Source organism: Watersipora subatra, chromosome 9 (genome assembly GCF_963576615.1).
Source record: "Watersipora subatra chromosome 9, tzWatSuba1.1, whole genome shotgun sequence".
Classification (NCBI taxonomy): Eukaryota; Metazoa; Bryozoa; class Gymnolaemata; order Cheilostomatida; family Watersiporidae; genus Watersipora; species Watersipora subatra.
The window spans coordinates 41443741-41470521 of NC_088716.1; the positions used below are offsets into that span (position 1 = coordinate 41443741).

Sequence of the window (26781 nt, forward strand, 5' to 3'; positions counted from 1 at the left end):
GCTAAACGGGTCAACAGAAAGTGGAGGTTTAGGGAAAGTAAATATTGGAATCGAACTATAAATAAGCAAACTGATGTTGAAAAGGTAGTGATAAAAACGAAGTTAATCTATTTTATGTTTGATAATAGTGTAGTTGATTTGCTTATTGCAACTTTGCACTTGATTTCAAATAAGTCTACTTTGTGCATGGCATTCTAAAAGTGCATTTTCCAATTTTCTGGAACTTTCTGCTATGTAGAAAATCAACAATCTTATCTCGCTATAACACCTGCAAGGTTATTGATCAATATTTATACTTTATCATATTTATTTATGGTAACTTTTGCTTGATTTGAAATTATCTCTCATATCACAACATTTTGAAAAAAAACTTTTTATACGAGGATGGAGAGAATATATCAATATACATAAATGGAGCAGTAATTAATATTGTGGGAAAACTTCAATCTAAAAATCTTTTTGAAACAAGCTGTTTTTTTTATTACCCGTGCTATGCTGGGCATGCAGATAGTATGCTTAGCTGAATGCCTGGCATTGCACGGGTAATAAAAAACAGCGAGTAAATATATACTAGTTGTTTTCAGCAGTATATATATATATATTTTGTGCAAAGCTCATCACTTTTGTGATTTGAGCACTCTGGTGCCAGCACATTGACTTTCTTAAAAGTTTGTGAGGCAACCTAGTTGTTTCATGGCAGGAAGTCAACTCTCATTGGTAATGGGATTTGTGTCCCTTGCCAAAGCTCTGAGCTGCACTGATGAGGCTTCAATAGCCGAAACAGTACTGTCTGTAGCATGAGTATATATATATATATATATATATATACTCATGCTACAGTTCACATAAGTATTCTACTTTATGTGAACTCACAAATCACAACTTAAACTGTTAGGTTCAGGCTAGACTTGGGTAGACTTCAATGGATTTGATGAATGTAGATCATACGTATAGACTGTTGAATCTTTCAATTTAAGCCCCTGGTCGTGAAAGTTGGGGACGTGTCCTATCAAAAGTAAAGGGGTGTATTTTAAAACGCTCTTCAAGAAGTCTTCAATATAAAATTTAAAAATAGAAGAAGGATTTGTTTCAACACCTAAAGTAATTTCCAACATACGATACTCAGAGTTTTCTGAAATAATGTAGCCTTGTAAATGCAAACAAAGAGATCAGTAAAAATGAAAATACCCTAATTATTAAAAATACGGTATCAGGGTGGCTTAGTGGTAGCGCCTTTGACTGTCAACCATGGAACTGGTGGTTGGAGTCCTGCCTAATGCCGTTCTGACAAAAAAGCTCTCAGCAAGCTTTTAACCCTAAATTGCTGCTTCTTTCGAATCTAGACCATAATTTGGAGGCTCCGTGTACCACACTGACAATGTGGCACGTTAAAGATCCACCTCTGTCCTTTGCACATTGGGCAAGTGAAATGGCTACCTGGCTCTGTCAGACTGGGCGCGTTGCAAAGGCATCCCTTCAGGTTAATTTGACAGTTTCGGAAATGGTATATACTGAGAACTGGGTCACCTCTTCTCTACCGTACTGCTCGACTCAAGCATGCATCACTAAGATGCAAGTCATTGTTGATTTCCGACAGACAGCAAGCCAGCCAGATTAAAAATATAAAATTAATGACAACAATTTGAGTTTAAACTTTACCTCATCTAAGTTGTGTAAGTTATACTCTCTATTACCACCTTTACTTTCAAACCCCCGCATGGCCATACCTACACTTTTATTCACGTGTTCCTGTAGTAGAGTCAAGAAAGAAACTAAAGAAAGATAATAATATTTTTTTGTATTATTATTATTATTTCATTATTTTAGTCTTTGCAGTACTTAAGTTTCTACTTTAGGTTTTTACAGTTTATACTATGAATTTATTGTAATACCATTCGTACTTAATTATTTGCAATATTTTGTAAGGAGTTATCGTGTCTTGAGTGTTTGGTGTGTGAAATGAGTCATACAAATTACAGTTTTACAAAAATATCTCTGCTAATATAGGACATTTGAAAAACATCATCTTGGAAGAAATAAACTTCACCTGTAGAACTTCAACGGTGCTTGACTAGCTGACTCATGTTGGCCTGTTTCTATGACAGGCATTAGCAAGTTGGTGTTTGTTTTATGACAGGCGCTAGCAGGTCTGATACAGATAGCTACAGTATTCAACAAGAAAGCTACACGTGTCAAACGTTACTATCACAAACGATGGTTCCTCATCAGTGTGATCATTTGCATTCTCACTATGTATGCTGCTCTAGTAGCTTCTCCATTCTTCCTGAAAATTGTAAGTATTGATAATAACTCTATTTTTTTGGTATCTTATCTATGTATATAGATGATGAAATGAGTAGGAGAACTATGATAGCCTGTGTACCTGAAAACACCTACACCTTCAGATACTGACTTGTGCCAAAACAGCAACATCTCATTCAGCTAAAGAAAAAAGCTATGAAATGCTTTAAAGAAAGCTATTTGTTGTGAGCATTTAGTCATGTTTTGTATGAGATTGAATGTATAAACATTTCAATCTATATGAAGACTAGATGAATGCCCGGCATTGCACGAGCAATAAACAGGTTTTTGCACAGAAAATTTACTTTTAATCAACATATGTGACCCCGGCAGTCAGAATGTACAATCGTGCGGTAATTGGATTGTTCACAATAGAGCGCAACGCGTGCTATATGCTATTATATGACTCACCGTCACTATTTTAGTAAACAGTGGTTTATAGTGCATTCAACCCTGCTCTTTCACGTGGTCTTGTTTATTTTTGTGTCTGACCAATCATAAAGCTAGAATTGCCATTTAAATATACCCATATCGGTGGTTGCTATGGAAGTTGCCATAACCCAAGATCTTAAGTATAGACTTTAATTGCGGGTGCACGCGTGTACGTAGCCATTTTCTGTTTCAACGCTTCAGGCTAAAACAAAATAAACTGTCTAAGTATTCTAAGTTCTAATTCTAAGTATTTCTACTTAGAATCTAAGTCAGCTGCCTCAGATTATAGTGAAAGCGATGATGAGGATTGTGATAATAAGGAAACTTCAGAAATACAGCTGCTTACGCAATATGTGGCTGCAAACGATAAGGAGAGTAACAGCGATCATCCTAATTAATTAAATTACAGAGAATAACGATCAGCCTATCACTGCTGATAACTTTCCCATTATAGCCGTTAACATCAAACTAATAAGTGGATGCAAATGTAAGGAATTCTGCACTAGTTTTGTGTCATCTAAACAAATAAGCCTCGTTAGAACTGTGTATCAAGGATTACCGAAGGACACATTTGATATGGTTGCGTTGTGTCAGGGTTTGAAGCAATAGATGACCAAAAGTCAAAAGAAATAATAAATTGTGGGATCACCTAATACCACAACTGCTGCAAAACATTGCAGAAAGCACTGTGATACATCAATAAGCAGACATGAAATATATGGCAATTGCTATGCTGCTGGAAATATCAAGCGTGGGAGTTGTCCAACTATCACAGCTGATGCAATATGAATATATGGGACATCAGTTCGATTGGGAGTTGTCCAACCATCACGGCTGATGCAATGTGAATATATGGGACGTCAGTTCGATTGGGAGTTGTCCAACCATCACGGCTGATGCAATGTGAATATATGGGACATCAGTTCGATTGGGAGTTGTCTGATCATTATAATGAATAGCTTAATGAATGAAAAACAGCATAAAATTGTTACTAAATCACGATTATTATTGATCAACACCACTTAATATGAAAGAGACTAACTAGTTACAACAATTATTAATGGTTATTCAGCGAAGCAAACAACTCTACAGAGTATCAGGCAAAAATGGAGGTATATCGCCAATATTACAGGAGCCAGCCACATTAATGACTTGTTGGAGCGAAGAAGCAGCCGGCGTGCACCAGATCAGCAACCAGCCATCAGTAAAAGAATCATTTACAACACTTTATTTAGTATATTTAGTTATAGCTTATAACATCATTATAGTCTAGAAAATGTTGTATTGTAGAGCAGTAGAAAAATATAGTATAATTATTCATTAACTCAGATATTGTATTTTATGAGAAAATATTGACGAAATGGTTGTAAAAAGAATGGCATAATATGATAATAGTTTTTCTTGCTTCATATAAGTTAGCTAGCTAGTAGCGTCTTAGGATGAGGATTACTGTAAAATTAATTTTATAATGCTGCCATTGTTAGTTTTTGAGTTATGGCCAGTTTTGTACAATTTGTTACCGGACTTAGAATATTTTTCACTTCTCATTCGCTTGTCGTCATGGAATCCCAACCACAGTAAGGAATTTTAGCTCACCACAAGGAATCTGAAATAGAAATTACACAAAAGCTTACGCAAAGACCGCAAGTAAAACACAACCAACCAATGACATTCGACAATGGCTCAAGGACAAGTATAAAAGAGGGGCAAAATCAAGGAAAAAGCAGGAGAAGCTGGCAGCGAGCCAGGCAGGAGGGAGGAGAAGCTGGCAGCGAGCCAGACGGCAAAGGGGAGCCGCAGAGGAGAAGCTGGCAGCGAGCCAGACGGCAAAGGGGAGCCGCAGAGGAGAAGCTGGCAGCGAGCCAGACGGCAAAGGGGAGCCGCAGAGGAGAAGCTGGCAGCGAGCCAGACGGCAAAGGGGAGCCGCAGAGGAGAAGCTGGCAGCGAGCCAGACGGCAAAGGGGCGCCGCAAAGAAGAGCCAAGATAGGAGGATTAACATAAGCCCAAGATAGCCAAGGAGCCAGTAGCAACCAGCTCGCCGAGGATAGACTCAACAAACACGATTCACCCAAAAGGAGGTGGCAAGCCAGGAAGCCATAAAGCCCTGAGAGAAGATAGCTAACTCAGCCGCCCTGTTTACAGTAAGAGCTACTGCTACACGCCTAACAGATACGTACTCATTTAACCTAGTAAGGCCATAACAAATAGGGCTAAGTATATAAGCATATTGTTATTTTTGCTTGAGCTAGTAAGCCTTGACAGAATAATTGTTATTTTGACCTTTGGAGAAAAATAGAGTTCACAGACGCTTAGAAACAAACCACTGGCGTGTTATTGTCAATTATAAGATAATTACCTGCAGAGAGTTGCCCACAAGAGATAGTAGGCCTCATAATCTCAATAATACTTGATACTTGGGCTCATCGATACAGCAACGCCTTACTGTCAAAGCAAATTGCAAGGATAACTATAGTAGTGCCCATCTCCATTGATCGAGTAGCTATTTCAATTTTGCTTTATAGCAACGGTCTGATTTTTGTGGGGCAGAAGTGCCACTTTGTCTGCGGTCAAAATTTGTCTTGGGAGAAATTGAACTCAAGGTCCAGAGGCTAACCATTACACATAGAACCATAAAACCATAGAACCATTGTAGTATTTCACTCAAAGGAAACTCACAAAAAAACGATACATTTCATATTATTTAAATATCAAATTATTATTATTAGCCTACTTTTTATATTCATTATTATAAGAAATTTAAAATAAACATAATTATTAAAAAAATTAAATTATTCAAAATTTCTCCCTTGACAAAGTGGAGCTTGAAACCCGAGATTGAATCGAACATTTTTATTTGAAAAAAATATTTCTGTTTGGATTTAATTGTCTAGTATTAGGATATATTCCTTTGACGCTACTTATCTTTTATTCTTTCTGAAACATTATTTTGATATTACTAACAAACAAAAATAGCTTTATTAATTAATCAGTACCGCTTTAAATATTTGATCTGTATTTTGCATATTATATTAAGTTTATGCCATTATGAGCCGACTACGAGAAACAGCCAAATATCTAATAGGAGTACAGCCTCCAAGAAATAGAAGGAGCAGGAGTGAGGAGCCAGCAGAAGAGATGCAAAGGAAGCGTGAATCAGAAGCACAAGCAACTAAAGAAAATAGAGAGGGCAGCGAAATGACTACTGAAAACTTACAGCAAGAAGAAGAGCTTCTCCAATTAGCTGACAGACAAGGTCAGTTGGAGACACACAATAGAGAGGGTGTGAGCGATGAGACGTTTGTTACTTTAGATGAGTATAGAGCTCAGCACGAAGACGCAGATCCCTTTGCTTCGACTTCAACAATACGGAGGGCATCTACTGCCAGACCACCTGCAATAGAAAACAGCGATGATGATGAGGAATGCACAGAGCAAGCGATGTTAGCACAACAATCAAAGCGTAGAAGTGACGCTACAGCCATAAACAAGGCAGCAGAGCTAGCAAGATACAATGACTGGTTAAATAGATTGACATGTGATATGCTAGGGGATGAAGACCTCGGAGCCAAACACCAGAGCTTCAAAATACACAGGAGAGCAAAGCAACTTGAGCGTCATGCTGACTTGTTCTCATCACCCTTGCATATAAGTACAGATGATGATGAAATACCAATTTCGAGACATGGATTATCCCCAGCGTCCAGTTACAGGGAAATAGAGCAAACACCACAAGCAATGCAGAGACCTTTAGCAAAAAGCATTTTGGCAAGTTATAATGCTAAGGATAAAGACAACCTACAAAATAACAGAAAAGAAAAGCGCTCACAAACCAGCCCACCAGCAACTCGCATACTATTTAGTGACGATGCAATCATAGTTAGTGAGGAGAGCTCAGACGAGGAGAGCTGCACATGCAAAAGCGTAGAGCCCAGCAAGCAAAAGCACAATACCAAACAAAGCCATTTTGAAATAGAGAGTAGCAGAGCAAGTAATAATAAACATGACTTCACACAGCAAGCAGCTGACACCCAGCAACCAGTGCGAGGCAAAAGGTCAGAGATGAGCAACCTAAACTTACATAGTGAGAATTATTACAAGAAAAACAACCCAAAACTAACATGGCCTTATGGATTGGAGAGATATGAAGAGTGCAGAAATCAGTCACCATGCGCAGAAAGGAGACAACTTCCAAAAGATTGGCTAGAACTAGGATACCAAGAACAAATAAAATTTGATGAAGAATGCTACCAGCCTCGACAAGCAATGTGTTATGATTATCAATGCGATGTAACACCAAGGAAAAGCATACTCAAACCAAAGCAGTATCACATGGCCGAAGCAAACAATGAGTATGGTAGAGCATTAGATCAAGAGAGGAGACAACTCCTACAAGAGCCATACTCAACAAGATTTGAAAGACTTGAACAAGAGCAGTTAGCATGGCTAGAAGAGCAAAGACAGCGGGAGTTGAATGAGGAAAGATTACGCTACAAATCAGACCAGAAATTAAAGATGAGACAGGGAGTAAACTATCCAGAGTGTGAGATGAAACATAGCCAGCGAGGGATGCAATTGGGAAGAGAAGCTAGACCAGAGCGAGACACGTGTGAATCAACACCTTGGCTAAATGCATCAAGCCAGAAGCATTATAGAAAAAGCAGTCAGCCATTACAGGAGCCATGGGTGCCTTACTACGAATCTGACAGCTCTGACCTAGATCATTGTCAAAATAAACGAACACAAGGACTGCCTACCAAGCAATATAGCAGAATACCTGCAAAACAAGCAGTGGAACAGTCAAATAAGCTAGCCACAAACATAATAAATGTAGCCACAAAACTACCTGAAGTAGAGAAGTTTTCAAATGGACCCTCAGCAGAAACCACCTTCAGTGAATGGACAGACAACTATGAGCTTAACTGCCAAGCCCTGAGCATTCCACGAGAAAATTGGGGAAAAATACTTCCACTGTATCTCACCGAAGGTGCTCTCATCACTTATCGTAATATAATAGCAAGGAACCCATACATCAAAGAAAATTACAGCTTGCTCACAGCTGAACTTGCTGAAGAATTTGCTGTAACAGATGGAATAGCAAACTCAGTGGACCTAAATAACAGAATAAAGCAGGAATCTGAAAGCATTGGTAAATATTACGCCAGCATCACCACTATGGCTAAAAGACTCTTTCCCACCATGAATGCTGATGCACTAGACCAAATAATATTATCATCATTTGTTCGAGGGCTGCCAGTGACTTTCAAGAGGGGCTTGCTAAACAACCCTAGCATCAGCACAGCAGATGGCGCCTTCAAGGCAGCACAGAGGATGGAAAAGACCAATGCTATCCTACTTAATGAATCAGCACATGCAAATGTTAGTGTAGTAAGTCGAGACATAAAACAGGAAGAGCAGCTAGAAGCAATAAAGCAACGCCTGAAAAATTTGGAGTTAAGAGAAGCTGAAAGAGTAGCTGAGAGTAATAGGCGAAATAACAACAACAACAACAACAACAACTGGTTTCGACGAGATAGAAATTATGGGAGCCATGCAGCAACCAACCCAAACTGGAGAGACAGAAGATGGAACAGGCCCATGGGTAGACAATTCCATGGCAGCTATAGAAACAACCAAACACGACATTTCTCAGGTCAAAAATTTAATAATAATTGGAAAAACCATAGAAATACCAACTTTTCAAGAGCGCCTCAATGGCAATCATGGAGACAGAACCGGACACTAACAACCCAAGATAATCACCACCAGCATGAGGGACAGAAGTTCACTATGGATGGCCGACATATATACCGAAATTGCAATGACATTGGCCATGAGCACTACTTTTGCAAAAGAACAGCTAACTCCATGCCAGAAGAGTGCCAAACGCAACCAAATCACATGATAGGCTTTGAAGACACCGGAAATCAGTTTAGGGCTACCAATAAAGTGAGTAGCCATAGAGGTCAAGACATTAATAGAATTGGAATGGTGAACGCCTTAGCTCAAGACCTACCTACACCAACAGCTAATACAGAAGAAAAATTCAGAGATGCCACAGTCAAAGAAGAACAGACAAATCCTCAGCCACGAGTAGAGCCGCCAGACATTGAAACAATAGCCACAAACGAAACAAAAGCAGTACAGCAAGTAACAAGCCAAACAGAAAAACAAACATGGGAAGTGTCAGCAAGCGCTAAAGACAGTTATTTTAAGTTTCAGCAGTTACCACAGAATAAGACTGTTCGATTTAGCACAAGACAAAAGTCAGAAAGACTAATACCCACTATGGAAGAAGCGGAACGACTGATTGCTCTAGCAGCCATAATTATTTTGATTGGCAACCTAATTGAAAGAACAAAAGCGTATACAGATCACCCCACGCTATGCCACACAGCAGATCACACCAGATTGCGCACAAATTTAATACTGGACTTACCTGAAGAAATGATATGCTCCAAATCTAAAGACTCTACACCAGAGGCAACACTGCTGAATCTACAAATGTATAAGAATTATGACTGGCAAGCAACAAATATGCCTTTTAAAAAAGGAAATAGATGCTGTCTGTTGCAACCGAAGATGGGCAGAAAATGCACTGGCCAAACTTTCTCAACTCAATACCTGGATTTACAGCACCTATTTTATTCACCAACAAGCCAACAGCACCTAAATATGTTAAAAGCGCTAGCGACAAGGCATTGTGATATGTCTGAAATGCTAGCCAAAATGCAATCAGGAAGCAGAAATTATGGAGAAGAAAACTTGCTTGGAAATATGACAAGAACAAGTAGAATGCATGATCAACGAGACATTCCAAAGAAGAAGCCGATGACAGATTATATTTATGAAGATGGACAGTATGAATGGAAATAGCTGACAGCACCCAGCTTAACACACACGAAACTAAACCTAAAGCTACAAAAAAATTATAATTTAATGCTCGACGCTTTAGCATATACACAGCTGGATATCTATAAGCCACTAAGAATATACGGATTCCGAACGACTATAGGAAACTTACGTGAGAGGATACGCCAGCCCATATCCAATACAGCTGCTACTACCATGATGAAATTACTCAACTTTAGCCTTGCGCGTGTATATAATTACAAAAGCCAGTAAGAATCCCGAAGTGACCAGGCCACAACTGATAGAAGGATAATTGACATTCTTCAAACTGAGACAAATTGGCCAAACAACTGAAAGCCATCCAATAACTGACGCGCTGTAAAACTAACCACGAATGAAGGAGTGAGACACTGCAATAAGACACGCCCACATAAAGCCTACTCCTAAACAACACCAAAGACATGACAAAGACGTGATCTTTTAATGTTAATGAACTGATATTACGATCAGTGTTGCGAAAGGCTGATAAAGACCGAAGGCTACACACAAAGCTACCCCATGCATTAGATGGCAGATGATCAAGATAGATGCGTCGCAAATGTTTAAGCCAGGGTCTGGCTTTACCTGAGGGCCAGTATGTGTCAGGGTTTGAAGCAATAGATGACCAAAAGTCAAAAGAAATAATAAATTGTGGGATCACCTAATACCACAACTGCTGCAAAACATTGCAGAAAGCACTGTGATACATCAATAAGCAGACATGAAATATATGGCAATTGCTATGCTGCTGGAAATATCAAGCGTGGGAGTTGTCCAACTATCACAGCTGATGCAATATGAATATATGGGACATCAGTTCGATTGGGAGTTGTCCAACCATCACGGCTGATGCAATGTGAATATATGGGACGTCAGTTCGATTGGGAGTTGTCCAACCATCACGGCTGATGCAATGTGAATATATGGGACATCAGTTCGATTGGGAGTTGTCTGATCATTATAATGAATAGCTTAATGAATGAAAAACAGCATAAAATTGTTACTAAATCACGATTATTATTGATCAACACCACTTAATATGAAAGAGACTAACTAGTTACAACAATTATTAATGGTTATTCAGCGAAGCAAACAACTCTACAGAGTATCAGGCAAAAATGGAGGTATATCGCCAATATTACAGGAGCCAGCCACATTAATGACTTGTTGGAGCGAAGAAGCAGCCGGCGTGCACCAGATCAGCAACCAGCCATCAGTAAAAGAATCATTTACAACACTTTATTTAGTATATTTAGTTATAGCTTATAACATCATTATAGTCTAGAAAATGTTGTATTGTAGAGCAGTAGAAAAATATAGTATAATTATTCATTAACTCAGATATTGTATTTTATGAGAAAATATTGACGAAATGGTTGTAAAAAGAATGGCATAATATGATAATAGTTTTTCTTGCTTCATATAAGTTAGCTAGCTAGTAGCGTCTTAGGATGAGGATTACTGTAAAATTAATTTTATAATGCTGCCATTGTTAGTTTTTGAGTTATGGCCAGTTTTGTACAATTTGTTACCGGACTTAGAATATTTTTCACTTCTCATTCGCTTGTCGTCATGGAATCCCAACCACAGTAAGGAATTTTAGCTCACCACAAGGAATCTGAAATAGAAATTACACAAAAGCTTACGCAAAGACCGCAAGTAAAACACAACCAACCAATGACATTCGACAATGGCTCAAGGACAAGTATAAAAGAGGGGCAAAATCAAGGAAAAAGCAGGAGAAGCTGGCAGCGAGCCAGGCAGGAGGGAGGAGAAGCTGGCAGCGAGCCAGACGGCAAAGGGGAGCCGCAGAGGAGAAGCTGGCAGCGAGCCAGACGGCAAAGGGGAGCCGCAGAGGAGAAGCTGGCAGCGAGCCAGACGGCAAAGGGGAGCCGCAGAGGAGAAGCTGGCAGCGAGCCAGACGGCAAAGGGGAGCCGCAGAGGAGAAGCTGGCAGCGAGCCAGACGGCAAAGGGGCGCCGCAAAGAAGAGCCAAGATAGGAGGATTAACATAAGCCCAAGATAGCCAAGGAGCCAGTAGCAACCAGCTCGCCGAGGATAGACTCAACAAACACGATTCACCCAAAAGGAGGTGGCAAGCCAGGAAGCCATAAAGCCCTGAGAGAAGATAGCTAACTCAGCCGCCCTGTTTACAGTAAGAGCTACTGCTACACGCCTAACAGATACGTACTCATTTAACCTAGTAAGGCCATAACAAATAGGGCTAAGTATATAAGCATATTGTTATTTTTGCTTGAGCTAGTAAGCCTTGACAGAATAATTGTTATTTTGACCTTTGGAGAAAAATAGAGTTCACAGACGCTTAGAAACAAACCACTGGCGTGTTATTGTCAATTATAAGATAATTACCTGCAGAGAGTTGCCCACAAGAGATAGTAGGCCTCATAATCTCAATAATACTTGATACTTGGGCTCATCGATACAGCAACGCCTTACTGTCAAAGCAAATTGCAAGGATAACTATAGTAGTGCCCATCTCCATTGATCGAGTAGCTATTTCAATTTTGCTTTATAGCAACGGTCTGATTTTTGTGGGGCAGAAGTGCCACTTTGTCTGCGGTCAAAATTTGTCTTGGGAGAAATTGAACTCAAGGTCCAGAGGCTAACCATTACACATAGAACCATAAAACCATAGAACCATTGTAGTATTTCACTCAAAGGAAACTCACAAAAAAACGATACATTTCATATTATTTAAATATCAAATTATTATTATTAGCCTACTTTTTATATTCATTATTATAAGAAATTTAAAATAAACATAATTATTAAAAAAATTAAATTATTCAAAATTTCTCCCTTGACAGTTGGGACAAACTGCCACTAATATAACAAGCAATCCCGTTGAATGGGCTACAATAAATCTCTGCTGTGTACTCTGTGTTACAATGTGTGAGTGTTAAACTACATAAAATAGCTCTAGATTGAATGGTCACTTGATGAGTTGGGTTGATATTTCCGCATCTTGATGCCCTCTGTGGTCACCTTTCGTTGACCTTACCATGACCTTCTGTATAATAGATGGGCAATTTTGATAGACAATATATGCAGTCATAGCAATATAGCTTGATGAGAAGTGCCCAGTTTGAAGCATACCCTTTTAATGTAAATCTCCAGGAAGGTGAGCTTTTAGCCACATATATTGCTGACCTTACCCTGACCTTTGGAAGGTCAACCGACAATCAAATTTAAATAAAAATGTGACCATCATCTTTTTCAGGGTTTTAATGTGTAGAATGCCAGGTTTTATCAATATAGGTTGAGATTAAGTGGTCTGTTGCTATGGCATTTTGATTTGTAAACAAATACCATGACTTACGATTCATGAATCGGCAACCTTATCCTGCCTAAACTCAAAACAACAGTTTTAGTTCATCGTGAGACCTTCTCTACTAAATCTTGCATAACCTGGGCCTATATAATCCGATTTAAAAAATTTAAATTGCATTAAAATCCTCAGATATTGCTGATTTTGAATCTGTAAATAACTCAAAAATGTTGTTTTAGCACGATTGTACATTCTGACTGCCTGGGTCACATATACAGCATCTACCATTTTAACTTTCAAATAAAGGTATTTGTTTATCTGTGTGTATTGTGTTTATTCTGTATATTATGTTTATTTTAGTGTACTGTGTTTATTTCCATGTAATTCATACTGTACCGGCTGCATTGCCTACTACAGATCCATGCTGATTGCAATAGTCTTGCTGGCCATGTGAGTAATCTTCTGGCCAGCAGTTCTAGCTTAATGCTAGTTGAAATATTTAGCGTTAAACCATAAAATTTTGGCTTGTGTAATGTTCATGTGCAGAATTTATTCTATAAATTAGCTAGTTGGACAGTGTAGTGTATTGGATAAATGTCTGTCTGCAGAACTAGAGGTTCCTGGTTGAAATCCGATGTACAGCAAATTTTTCATTCATAAAACCTTGTTGCTATAACTGGACAAAAAAGCTTTAGATTTATATATATATCCAAAATGTCAAAAGTGGCAATATTCTAGTACACATTAATGTTATTCTGTAAAAATTCTCAACACATAATTGTAATTGTTTATCAATGTAATTAAGTTCCCATACAAAAACTCTGACTCTATTCTTAAAAACAAATAATAAAAATGTATTCGCTACAAGCTTTTGTAGCTGACAGTTAAGTTTATTTTGATATTTTCTAGTTGATAAGAGTAATTGTATTCTTCCTAAATGTACTTGTTCCAAGTACTCAAGCCTTACGAGATTGCACTACACTAATCATTGCAGCTCAGTGAACAACCATAATACGTACTCATAGTTGTTAAAGTAGGCTACAGTCTCAGAGAGGACCCTGTGATATTTTTTTCATTTTATTTTCTCAGTCTCAAATAAATTTGAAACGTTTTATTTGATGTTTTCAATCGGCTTTTAGAGATTTTTTACTTGGATTGATAGCTAACAACACATGACTAGTCCTAATTATTGACCTTGTTGTTTCTATTATTATCCTTATGATTATTATCATCTCCATTATTTTGATTATCATTACCAGCAGCAGACGTATTATTTTTGTTAATTCAATGCCAATTTTTAGCCTATTCTAGGTGGAGTCTACCTAGCCGTAGCCATTGCGTTTCCACCTATTATATGGAGTATTTTCTTCTCTGTGGTATTCCACTGTATACCACTCTGTACCAGCAGAAAGTTGTTAAGGAAAAAGATGATAGAGATGGAGCAGTACCTGTCACTTTGTGAAATATCTAATGATGAGTTTGACAAACTCTTTGAGGAGGTACAAAGATCTTGATAAACATTTATAATTATACTATATTTATAATTAGTGATGCTTTGGGTAGTAGAATAATTACCTAATGAATTTGAGTAACTTACCTGTAAAGTTAAATCTTTGCTAAAGTCTTTACTAAAACAATACCTCGCTTTGGGCCAGCTTAACAATCGTTACGCGTAAGGGTCAAAAGTGCTAGTTAACCTAAAGCAAGTGCTTTAAGCGTGAGTATCTTAGCCAATGTAATGACTATTTCTCCAATTATTCCATTGTAATCTGTGTAGCTTAATGGTTAGGTTAGCAGCGTCTAGATCTGGAGGTCCTGAGATCAAATCCAGTGCTGTATGAATTTTTTATTGCCAAATTTTAATTTTTATAACTGGACACAGGATTTAACAAAAAGATAAAAGGACAAACAATGAGATTTACATGTATATAGATGCACTTGTTATCAGCTAGTTTACCCCAATTGCTTCTGTAACAGTCCTTTAGCATAAGTATAATAATCATGTGACCAATAGATACAATACTCTAACATAAGTATAATAATCATGTGATCAATAGATACAATACTCTAGCATAAGTATAATAATCATGTGACTAATAGATACAATACTCTAACATAAGTATAATAATCATGCGACCAATAGATACAATACTCTAGCATAAGTATAATAATCATGTGACCAATAGATACAATACTCTAGCATAAGTATAATAATCATGTGACCAATAGATACAATACTCTAGCATAAGTATAATAATTGTGTGACCAATAGATACAATACTCTAACATAAGTATAATAATCATGTGATCAATAGATACAATACTCTAGCATAAGTATAATAATCATGTGACCAATAGATACAATACTCTAACATAAGCATAATAATCATATGACCAATAGATACAATACTCTAGCATAAGTATAATAATCATGTGACCAATAGATACAATACTCTAGCATAAGTATAATAATCATGTGACCAATAGATATAATACTCTAGCATAAGTATAATAATCATGCGACCAATAGATACAATACTCTAGCATAAGTATAATAAACATGTGACCAATAGATATAATACTCTAGCATAAGTATAATAATCATGTGACCAATAGATACAATACTCTAGCATAAGTATAATAATCATGTGACCAATAGGTACAATACTCTAGCATAAGTATAATAATCATGTGACCAATAGATACAATACTCTAACATAAGTATAATAATCATGTGATCAATAGATACAATACTCTAGCATAAGTATAATAATCATGTGACCAATAGATACAATACTCTAACATAAGCATAATAATCATATGACCAATAGATACAATACTCTAGCATAAGTATAATAATCATGTGACCAATAGATACAATACTCTAGCATAAGTATAATAATCATGTGACCAATAGATATAATACTCTAGCATAAGTATAATAATCATGCGACCAATAGATACAATACTCTAGCATAAATATAATAATCATGTGACCAATAGATACAATACTCTAACATAAGTATAATAATCATGTGACCAATAGATAGATTCCTCTAGCATAAGTATAATAATCATGTGACCAATAGATACAATACTCTAGCATAAGTATAATAAACATGTGACCAATAGATATAATACTCTAGCATAAGTATAATAATCATGCGACCAATAGATACAATACTCTAGCATAAGTATAATAATCATGTGACCAATAGATACAATACTCTAGCATAAGTATAATAATTGTGTGACCAATAGATACAATACTCTAACATAAGTATAATAATCATGTGACCAATAGATACAATACTCTAACATAAGTATAATAACCATGTGACCAATAGATACAATACTCTAGCATAAGTATAATAATCATGTGACCAATAGATACAATACTCTAGCATAAGTATAATAACCATGCGACCAATAGATACAATACTCTAGCATAAGTATAATAATCATATGACCAATAGATACAATACTCTAGCATAAGTATAATAACCATGCGACCAATAGATACAATACTCTAGCATAAGTATAATAATCATGTGACCAATAGATACAATACCCTAGCATAAGTATAATAACCATGCGACCAATAGATACAATACTCTAGCATAAGTATAATAATCATGTGACCAATAGATACAATACTCTGGCATAAGTATAATAATCATGCGACCAATAGATACAATACTCTGGCATAAGTATAATAATCATGTGACCAATAGATACAATACTCTAGCATAAGTATAATAATCATATGACCAATAGATACAATACTCTAGCATAAGTATAATAACCATGCGACCAATAGATACAATACTCTGGCATAAGTATAATAATCATGTGACCAATAGATACAATACCCTAGCATAAGTATAATAATCATGTGACCAATAGATACAATACCCTAGCATAAGTATAATAACCATGCGACCAATAGATACAATACTCTAGCATAAGTATAATAATCATGTGACCAATAGATAGATTACTCTAGCATAAGTATAATAATCGTGTGACCAATAGATACAATACTCTAACATAAGTATAATAATCATGTGATCAATAGATACAATACTCTAGCATAAGTATAATAATCGTGTGACCAATAGATACAATACTCTAACATAAGTAAAATAATCATGCGACTAATAGATACAATACTCTAACATAAGTATAATAATCATGTGATCAATAGATACAATACTCTAACATAAGTATAATAATCATGTGACCAATAGATACAATACTCTAGCATAAGTATAACAATCATGTGACCAATAGATACAATACTCTAGCATAAGTATAATAATCATGTGACCAATAGATATAATACTCTAGCATAAGTATAATAATCATGCGACCAATAGATACAATACTCTAGCATAAGTATAATAATCATGTGACCAATAGATATAATACTCTAACATAAGTATAATAATCATGCGACCAATAGATACAATACTCTAGCATAAGTATAATAATCATGTGACCAATAGATACAATACTCTAGCATAAGTATAATAATTGTGTGACCAATAGATACAATACTCTAACATAAGTATAATAATCATGTGATCAATAGATACAATACTCTAGCATAAGTATAATAATCATGCGACCAATAGATACAATACTCTAGCATAAATATAATAATCATGTGACCAATAGATACAATACTCTAGCATAAGTATAATAATCATGCGACCAATAGATACAATACTCTAGCATAAGTATAATAATCATGCGACCAATAGATACAATACTCTAGCATAAGTATAATAATCATGTTACCAATAGATACAATACTCTAGCATAAGTATAATAATCATGTGACCAATAGATACAATACTCTAGCATAAGTATAATAATCATGTGACCAATAGATACAATACTCTAGCATAAGTATAATAACCATGCGACCAATAGATACAATACTCTAGCATAAGTATAATAATCATGTGACCAATAGATACAATACCCTAGCATAAGTATAATAACCATGCGACCAATAGATACAATACTCTAGCATAAGTATAATAATCATGTGACCAATAGATACAATACCCTAGCATAAGTATAATAACCATGCGACCAATAGATACAATACTCTAGCATAAGTATAATAATCATGTGACCAATAGATAGATTACTCTAGCATAAGTATAATAATCGTGTGACCAATAGATACAATACTCTAACATAAGTATAATAATCATGCGACCAATAGATACAATACTCTAACATAAGTATAATAATCATGTGATCAATAGATACAATACTCTAACATAAGTATAATAATCATGTGACCAATAGATACAATACTCTAGCATAAGTATAATAACCATGCGACCAATAGATACAATACTCTGACATAAGTATAATAATCATGTGACCAATAGATACAATACTCTAGCATAAGTATAATAACCATGCGACCAATAGATACAATACTCTGACATAAGTATAATAATCATGTGACCAATAGATACAATACTCTAACATAAGTATAATAATCATGTGATCAATAGATACAATACTCTAGCATAAGTATAATAATCATGTGACCAATAGATACAATACTCTAACATAAGCATAATAATCATATGACCAATAGATACAATACTCTAGCATAAGTATAATAATCATGTGACCAATAGATACAATACTCTAGCATAAGTATAATAATCATGTGACCAATAGATATAATACTCTAGCATAAGTATAATAATCATGCGACCAATAGATACAATACTCTAGCATAAATATAATAATCATGTGACCAATAGATACAATACTCTAACATAAGTATAATAATCATGTGACCAATAGATAGATTCCTCTAGCATAAGTATAATAATCATGTGACCAATAGATACAATACTCTAGCATAAGTATAATAAACATGTGACCAATAGATATAATACTCTAGCATAAGTATAATAATCATGCGACCAATAGATACAATACTCTAGCATAAGTATAATAATCATGTGACCAATAGATACAATACTCTAGCATAAGTATAATAATTGTGTGACCAATAGATACAATACTCTAACATAAGTATAATAATCATGTGACCAATAGATACAATACTCTAACATAAGTATAATAACCATGTGACCAATAGATACAATACTCTAGCATAAGTATAATAATCATGTGACCAATAGATACAATACTCTAGCATAAGTATAATAACCATGCGACCAATAGATACAATACTCTAGCATAAGTATAATAATCATATGACCAATAGATACAATACTCTAGCATAAGTATAATAATCATGTGACCAATAGATACAATACTCTAACATAAGTATAATAATCATGTGATCAATAGATACAATACTCTAACATAAGTATAATAATCATGTGACCAATAGATACAATACTCTAGCATAAGTATAATAACCATGCGACCAATAGATACAATACTCTGACATAAGTATAATAATCATGTGACCAATAGATACAATACTCTAGCATAAGTATAATAACCATGCGACCAATAGATACAATACTCTGACATAAGTATAATAATCATGTGACCAATAGATACAATACTCTAGCATAAGTATAATAACCATGCGACCAATAGATACAATACTCTAGCATAAGTATAATAATCATGTGACCAATAGATACAATACCCTAGCATAAGTATAATAACCATGCGACCAATAGATACAATACTCTAGCATAAGTATAATAATCATGTGACCAATAGATACAATACCCTAGCATAAGTATAATAACCATGCGACCAATAGATACAATATTCTAGCATAAGTATAATAATCATGTGACCAATAGATAGATTACTCTAGCATAAGTATAATAATCGTGTGACCAATAGATACAATACTCTAGCATAAGTATAATAATCATGTGACCAATAGATATATTACTCTAGCATAAGTATAATAATCGTGTGACCAATAGATACAATACTCTAACATAAGTATAATAATCATGTGATCAATAGATACAATACTCTAGCATAAGTATAATAATCATGTGACCAATAGATACAATACCCTAGCATAAGTATAATAACCATGCGACCAATAGATACAATACTCTAGCATAAGTATAATAATCATGTGACCAATAGATACAATACCCTAGCATAAGTATAATAACCATGCGACCAATAGATACAATACTCTAGCATAAGTATAATAATCATGTGACCAATAGATACAATACCCTAGCATAAGTATAATAACCATGCGACCAATAGATACAATACTCTAGCATAAGTATAATAATCATGTGACCAATAGATAGATTACTCTAGCATAAGTATAATAATCGTGTGACCAATAGATACAATACTCTAACATAAGTATAATAATCATGTGATCAATAGATACAATACTCTAGCATAAGTATAATAATCGTGTGACCAATAGATACAATACTCTAACATAAGTATAATAATCATGCGACTAATAGATACAATACTCTAACATAAGTATAATAATCATGTGATCAATAGATACAATACTCTAACATAAGTATAATAATCATGTGACCAATAGATACAATACTCTAGCATAAGTATAATAATCATGTGACCAATAGATACAATACTCTAGCATAAGTATAATAATCATGTGACCAATAGATATAATACTCTAGCATAAGTATAATAATCATGCGACCAATAGATACAATACTCTAGCATAAGTATAATAATCATGTGACCAATAGATATAATACTCTAACATAAGTATAATAATCATGCGACCAATAGATACAATACTCTAGCATAAGTATAATAATCATGTGACCAATAGATACAATACTCTAGCATAAGTATAATAATTGTGTGACCAATAGATACAATACTCTAACATAAGTATAATAATCATGTGATCAATAGATACAATACTCTAGCATAAGTATAATAATCATGCGACCAATAGATACAATACTCTAGCATAAATATAATAATCATGTGACCAATAGATACAATACTCTAGCATAAGTATAATAATCATGCGACCAATAGATACAATACTCTAGCATAAGTATAATAATCATGCGACCAATAGATACAATACTCTAGCATAAGTATAATAATCATGTTACCAATAGATACAATACTCTAGCATAAGTATAATAATCATGTGACCAATAGATACAATACTCTAGCATAAGTATAATAATCATGTGACCAATAGATACAATACTCTAGCATAAGTATAATAACCATGCGACCAATAGATACAATACTCTAGCATAAGTATAATAATCATGTGACCAATAGATACAATACCCTAGCATAAGTATAATAACCATGCGACCAATAGATACAATACTCTAGCATAAGTATAATAATCATGTGACCAATAGATACAATACCCTAGCATAAGTATAATAACCATGCGACCAATAGATACAATACTCTAGCATAAGTATAATAATCATGTGACCAATAGATAGATTACTCTAGCATAAGTATAATAATCGTGTGACCAATAGATACAATACTCTAACATAAGTATAATAATCATGCGACCAATAGATACAATACTCTAACATAAGTATAATAATCATGTGATCAATAGATACAATACTCTAACATAAGTATAATAACCATGCGACCAATAGATACAATACTCTGACATAAGTATAATAATCATGTGACCAATAGATACAATACTCTAGCATAAGTATAATAACCATGCGACCAATAGATACAATACTCTGACATAAGTATAATAATCATGTGACCAATAGATACAATACTCTAACATAAGTATAATAATCATGTGATCAATAGATACAATACTCTAGCATAAGTATAATAATCATGTGACCAATAGATACAATACTCTAACATAAGCATAATAATCATATGACCAATAGATACAATACTCTAGCATAAGTATAATAATCATGTGACCAATAGATACAATACTCTAGCATAAGTATAATAATCATGTGACCAATAGATATAATACTCTAGCATAAGTATAATAATCATGCGACCAATAGATACAATACTCTAGCATAAATATAATAATCATGTGACCAATAGATACAATACTCTAACATAAGTATAATAATCATGTGACCAATAGATAGATTCCTCTAGCATAAGTATAATAATCATGTGACCAATAGATACAATACTCTAGCATAAGTATAATAAACATGTGACCAATAGATATAATACTCTAGCATAAGTATAATAATCATGCGACCAATAGATACAATACTCTAGCATAAGTATAATAATCATGTGACCAATAGATACAATACTCTAGCATAAGTATAATAATTGTGTGACCAATAGATACAATACTCTAACATAAGTATAATAATCATGTGACCAATAGATACAATACTCTAACATAAGTATAATAACCATGTGACCAATAGATACAATACTCTAGCATAAGTATAATAATCATGTGACCAATAGATACAATACTCTAGCATAAGTATAATAACCATGCGACCAATAGATACAATACTCTAGCATAAGTATAATAATCATATGACCAATAGATACAATACTCTAGCATAAGTATAATAATCATGTGACCAATAGATACAATACTCTAACATAAGTATAATAATCATGTGATCAATAGATACAATACTCTAACATAAGTATAATAATCATGTGACCAATAGATACAATACTCTAGCATAAGTATAATAACCATGCGACCAATAGATACAATACTCTGACATAAGTATAATAATCATGTGACCAATAGATACAATACTCTAGCATAAGTATAATAACCATGCGACCAATAGATACAATACTCTGACATAAGTATAATAATCATGTGACCAATAGATACAATACTCTAGCATAAGTATAATAACCATGCGACCAATAGATACAATACTCTAGCATAAGTATAATAATCATGTGACCAATAGATACAATACCCTAGCATAAGTATAATAACCATGCGACCAATAGATACAATACTCTAGCATAAGTATAATAATCATGTGACCAATAGATACAATACCCTAGCATAAGTATAATAACCATGCGACCAATAGATACAATACTCTAGCATAAGTATAATAATCATGTGACCAATAGATAGATTACTCTAGCATAAGTATAATAATCGTGTGACCAATAGATACAATACTCTAACATAAGTATAATAATCATGCGACCAATAGATACAATACTCTAACATAAGTATAATAATCATGTGACCAATAGATACAATACTCTAACATAAGTATAATAATCATGTGACCAATAGATACAATACTCTAGCATAAGTATAATAACCATGCGACCAATAGATACAATACTCTAACATAAGTATAATAATCATGTGACCAATAGATACAATACTCTAACATAAGTATAATAACCATGTGACCAATAGATACAATACTCTAGCATAAGTATAATAATCATGTGACCAATAGATACAATACTCTAGCATAAGTATAATAACCATGCGACCAATAGATACAATACTCTAGCATAAGTATAATAATCATATGACCAATAGATACAATACTCTAGCATAAGTATAATAATCATGTGACCAATAGATACAATACTCTAACATAAGTATAATAATCATGTGATCAATAGATACAATACTCTAACATAAGTATAATAATCATGTGACCAATAGATACAATACTCTAGCATAAGTATAATAATCATGTGATCAATAGATACAATACTCTAACATAAGTATAATAATCATGTGACCAATAGATACAATACTCTAGCATAAGTATAATAACCATGCGACCAATAGATACAATACTCTGACATAAGTATAATAATCATGTGACCAATAGATACAATACTCTAGCATAAGTATAATAACCATGCGACCAATAGATACAATACTCTGACATAAGTATAATAATCATGTGACCAATAGATACAATACTCTAACATAAGTATAATAATCATGTGATCAATAGATACAATACTCTAGCATAAGTATAATAATCATGTGACCAATAGATACAATACTCTAACATAAGCATAATAATCATATGACCAATAGATACAATACTCTAGCATAAGTATAATAATCATGTGACCAATAGATACAATACTCTAGCATAAGTATAATAATCATGTGACCAATAGATATAATACTCTAGCATAAGTATAATAATCATGCGACCAATAGATACAATACTCTAGCATAAATATAATAATCATGTGACCAATAGATACAATACTCTAACATAAGTATAATAATCATGTGACCAATAGATAGATTCCTCTAGCATAAGTATAATAATCATGTGACCAATAGATACAATACTCTAGCATAAGTATAATAAACATGTGACCAATAGATATAATACTCTAGCATAAGTATAATAATCATGCGACCAATAGATACAATACTCTAGCATAAGTATAATAATCATGTGACCAATAGATACAATACTCTAGCATAAGTATAATAATTGTGTGACCAATAGATACAATACTCTAACATAAGTATAATAATCATGTGACCAATAGATACAATACTCTAACATAAGTATAATAACCATGTGACCAATAGATACAATACTCTAGCATAAGTATAATAATCATGTGACCAATAGATACAATACTCTAGCATAAGTATAATAACCATGCGACCAATAGATACAATACTCTAGCATAAGTATAATAATCATATGACCAATAGATACAATACTCTAGCATAAGTATAATAATCATGTGACCAATAGATACAATACTCTAACATAAGTATAATAATCATGTGATCAATAGATACAATACTCTAACATAAGTATAATAATCATGTGACCAATAGATACAATACTCTAGCATAAGTATAATAACCATGCGACCAATAGATACAATACTCTGACATAAGTATAATAATCATGTGACCAATAGATACAATACTCTAGCATAAGTATAATAACCATGCGACCAATAGATACAATACTCTGACATAAGTATAATAATCATGTGACCAATAGATACAATACTCTAGCATAAGTATAATAACCATGCGACCAATAGATACAATACTCTAGCATAAGTATAATAATCATGTGACCAATAGATACAATACCCTAGCATAAGTATAATAACCATGCGACCAATAGATACAATACTCTAGCATAAGTATAATAATCATGTGACCAATAGATACAATACCCTAGCATAAGTATAATAACCATGCGACCAATAGATACAATATTCTAGCATAAGTATAATAATCATGTGACCAATAGATAGATTACTCTAGCATAAGTATAATAATCGTGTGACCAATAGATACAATACTCTAGCATAAGTATAATAATCATGTGACCAATAGATAGATTACTCTAGCATAAGTATAATAATCGTGTGACCAATAGATACAATACTCTAACATAAGTATAATAATCATGTGATCAATAGATACAATACTCTAGCATAAGTATAATAATCATGTGACCAATAGATACAATACCCTAGCATAAGTATAATAACCATGCGACCAATAGATACAATACTCTAGCATAAGTATAATAATCATGTGACCAATAGATACAATACCCTAGCATAAGTATAATAACCATGCGACCAATAGATACAATACTCTAGCATAAGTATAATAATCATGTGACCAATAGATACAATACCCTAGCATAAGTATAATAACCATGCGACCAATAGATACAATACTCTAGCATAAGTATAATAATCATGTGACCAATAGATAGATTACTCTAGCATAAGTATAATAATCGTGTGACCAATAGATACAATACTCTAACATAAGTATAATAATCATGTGATCAATAGATACAATACTCTAGCATAAGTATAATAATCGTGTGACCAATAGATACAATACTCTAACATAAGTATAATAATCATGCGACTAATAGATACAATACTCTAACATAAGTATAATAATCATGTGATCAATAGATACAATACTCTAACATAAGTATAATAATCATGTGACCAATAGATACAATACTCTAGCATAAGTATAATAATCATGTGACCAATAGATACAATACTCTAGCATAAGTATAATAATCATGTGACCAATAGATATAATACTCTAGCATAAGTATAATAATCATGCGACCAATAGATACAATACTCTAGCATAAGTATAATAATCATGTGACCAATAGATATAATACTCTAACATAAGTATAATAATCATGCGACCAATAGATACAATACTCTAGCATAAGTATAATAATCATGTGACCAATAGATACAATACTCTAGCATAAGTATAATAATTGTGTGACCAATAGATACAATACTCTAACATAAGTATAATAATCATGTGATCAATAGATACAATACTCTAGCATAAGTATAATAATCATGCGACCAATAGATACAATACTCTAGCATAAATATAATAATCATGTGACCAATAGATACAATACTCTAGCATAAGTATAATAATCATGCGACCAATAGATACAATACTCTAGCATAAGTATAATAATCATGCGACCAATAGATACAATACTCTAGCATAAGTATAATAATCATGTTACCAATAGATACAATACTCTAGCATAAGTATAATAATCATGTGACCAATAGATACAATACTCTAGCATAAGTATAATAATCATGTGACCAATAGATACAATACTCTAGCATAAGTATAATAACCATGCGACCAATAGATACAATACTCTAGCATAAGTATAATAATCATGTGACCAATAGATACAATACCCTAGCATAAGTATAATAACCATGCGACCAATAGATACAATACTCTAGCATAAGTATAATAATCATGTGACCAATAGATACAATACCCTAGCATAAGTATAATAACCATGCGACCAATAGATACAATACTCTAGCATAAGTATAATAATCAT

General features: G+C 33.8%; 1 protein-coding gene and 1 long non-coding RNA gene across 4 annotated transcripts in view; one reads left to right on the forward strand and one right to left on the reverse strand.

The window, feature by feature from the left end:
• LOC137403999 (uncharacterized) overlaps positions 1-26781 on the forward strand; it is a 52291-nt gene that overhangs the window by 1728 nt on the left and 23782 nt on the right. For both annotated transcript variants that reach the window (XM_068090155.1, XM_068090156.1), the window contains 2 exons: positions 2138-2293; positions 14212-14409. In XM_068090155.1, coding sequence (XP_067946256.1) covers positions 2138-2293; positions 14212-14409 — 354 coding nt within the window. The remainder of the gene's footprint in view (positions 1-2137; positions 2294-14211; positions 14410-26781) is intronic.
• Positions 4191-9874, reverse strand: LOC137404580 (uncharacterized). Of its 2 annotated transcripts, none has more exons than XR_010979708.1 (4): positions 9756-9874; positions 9171-9229; positions 5949-6125; positions 4191-4339 (listed from the first exon to the last, which is right to left on the reverse strand). It is a non-coding gene; the product is annotated as an uncharacterized lncRNA (long non-coding RNA). The 2 variants fall into 2 exon arrangements; XR_010979709.1 differs by lacking the exon at positions 4191-4339 and adding an exon at positions 4523-5176.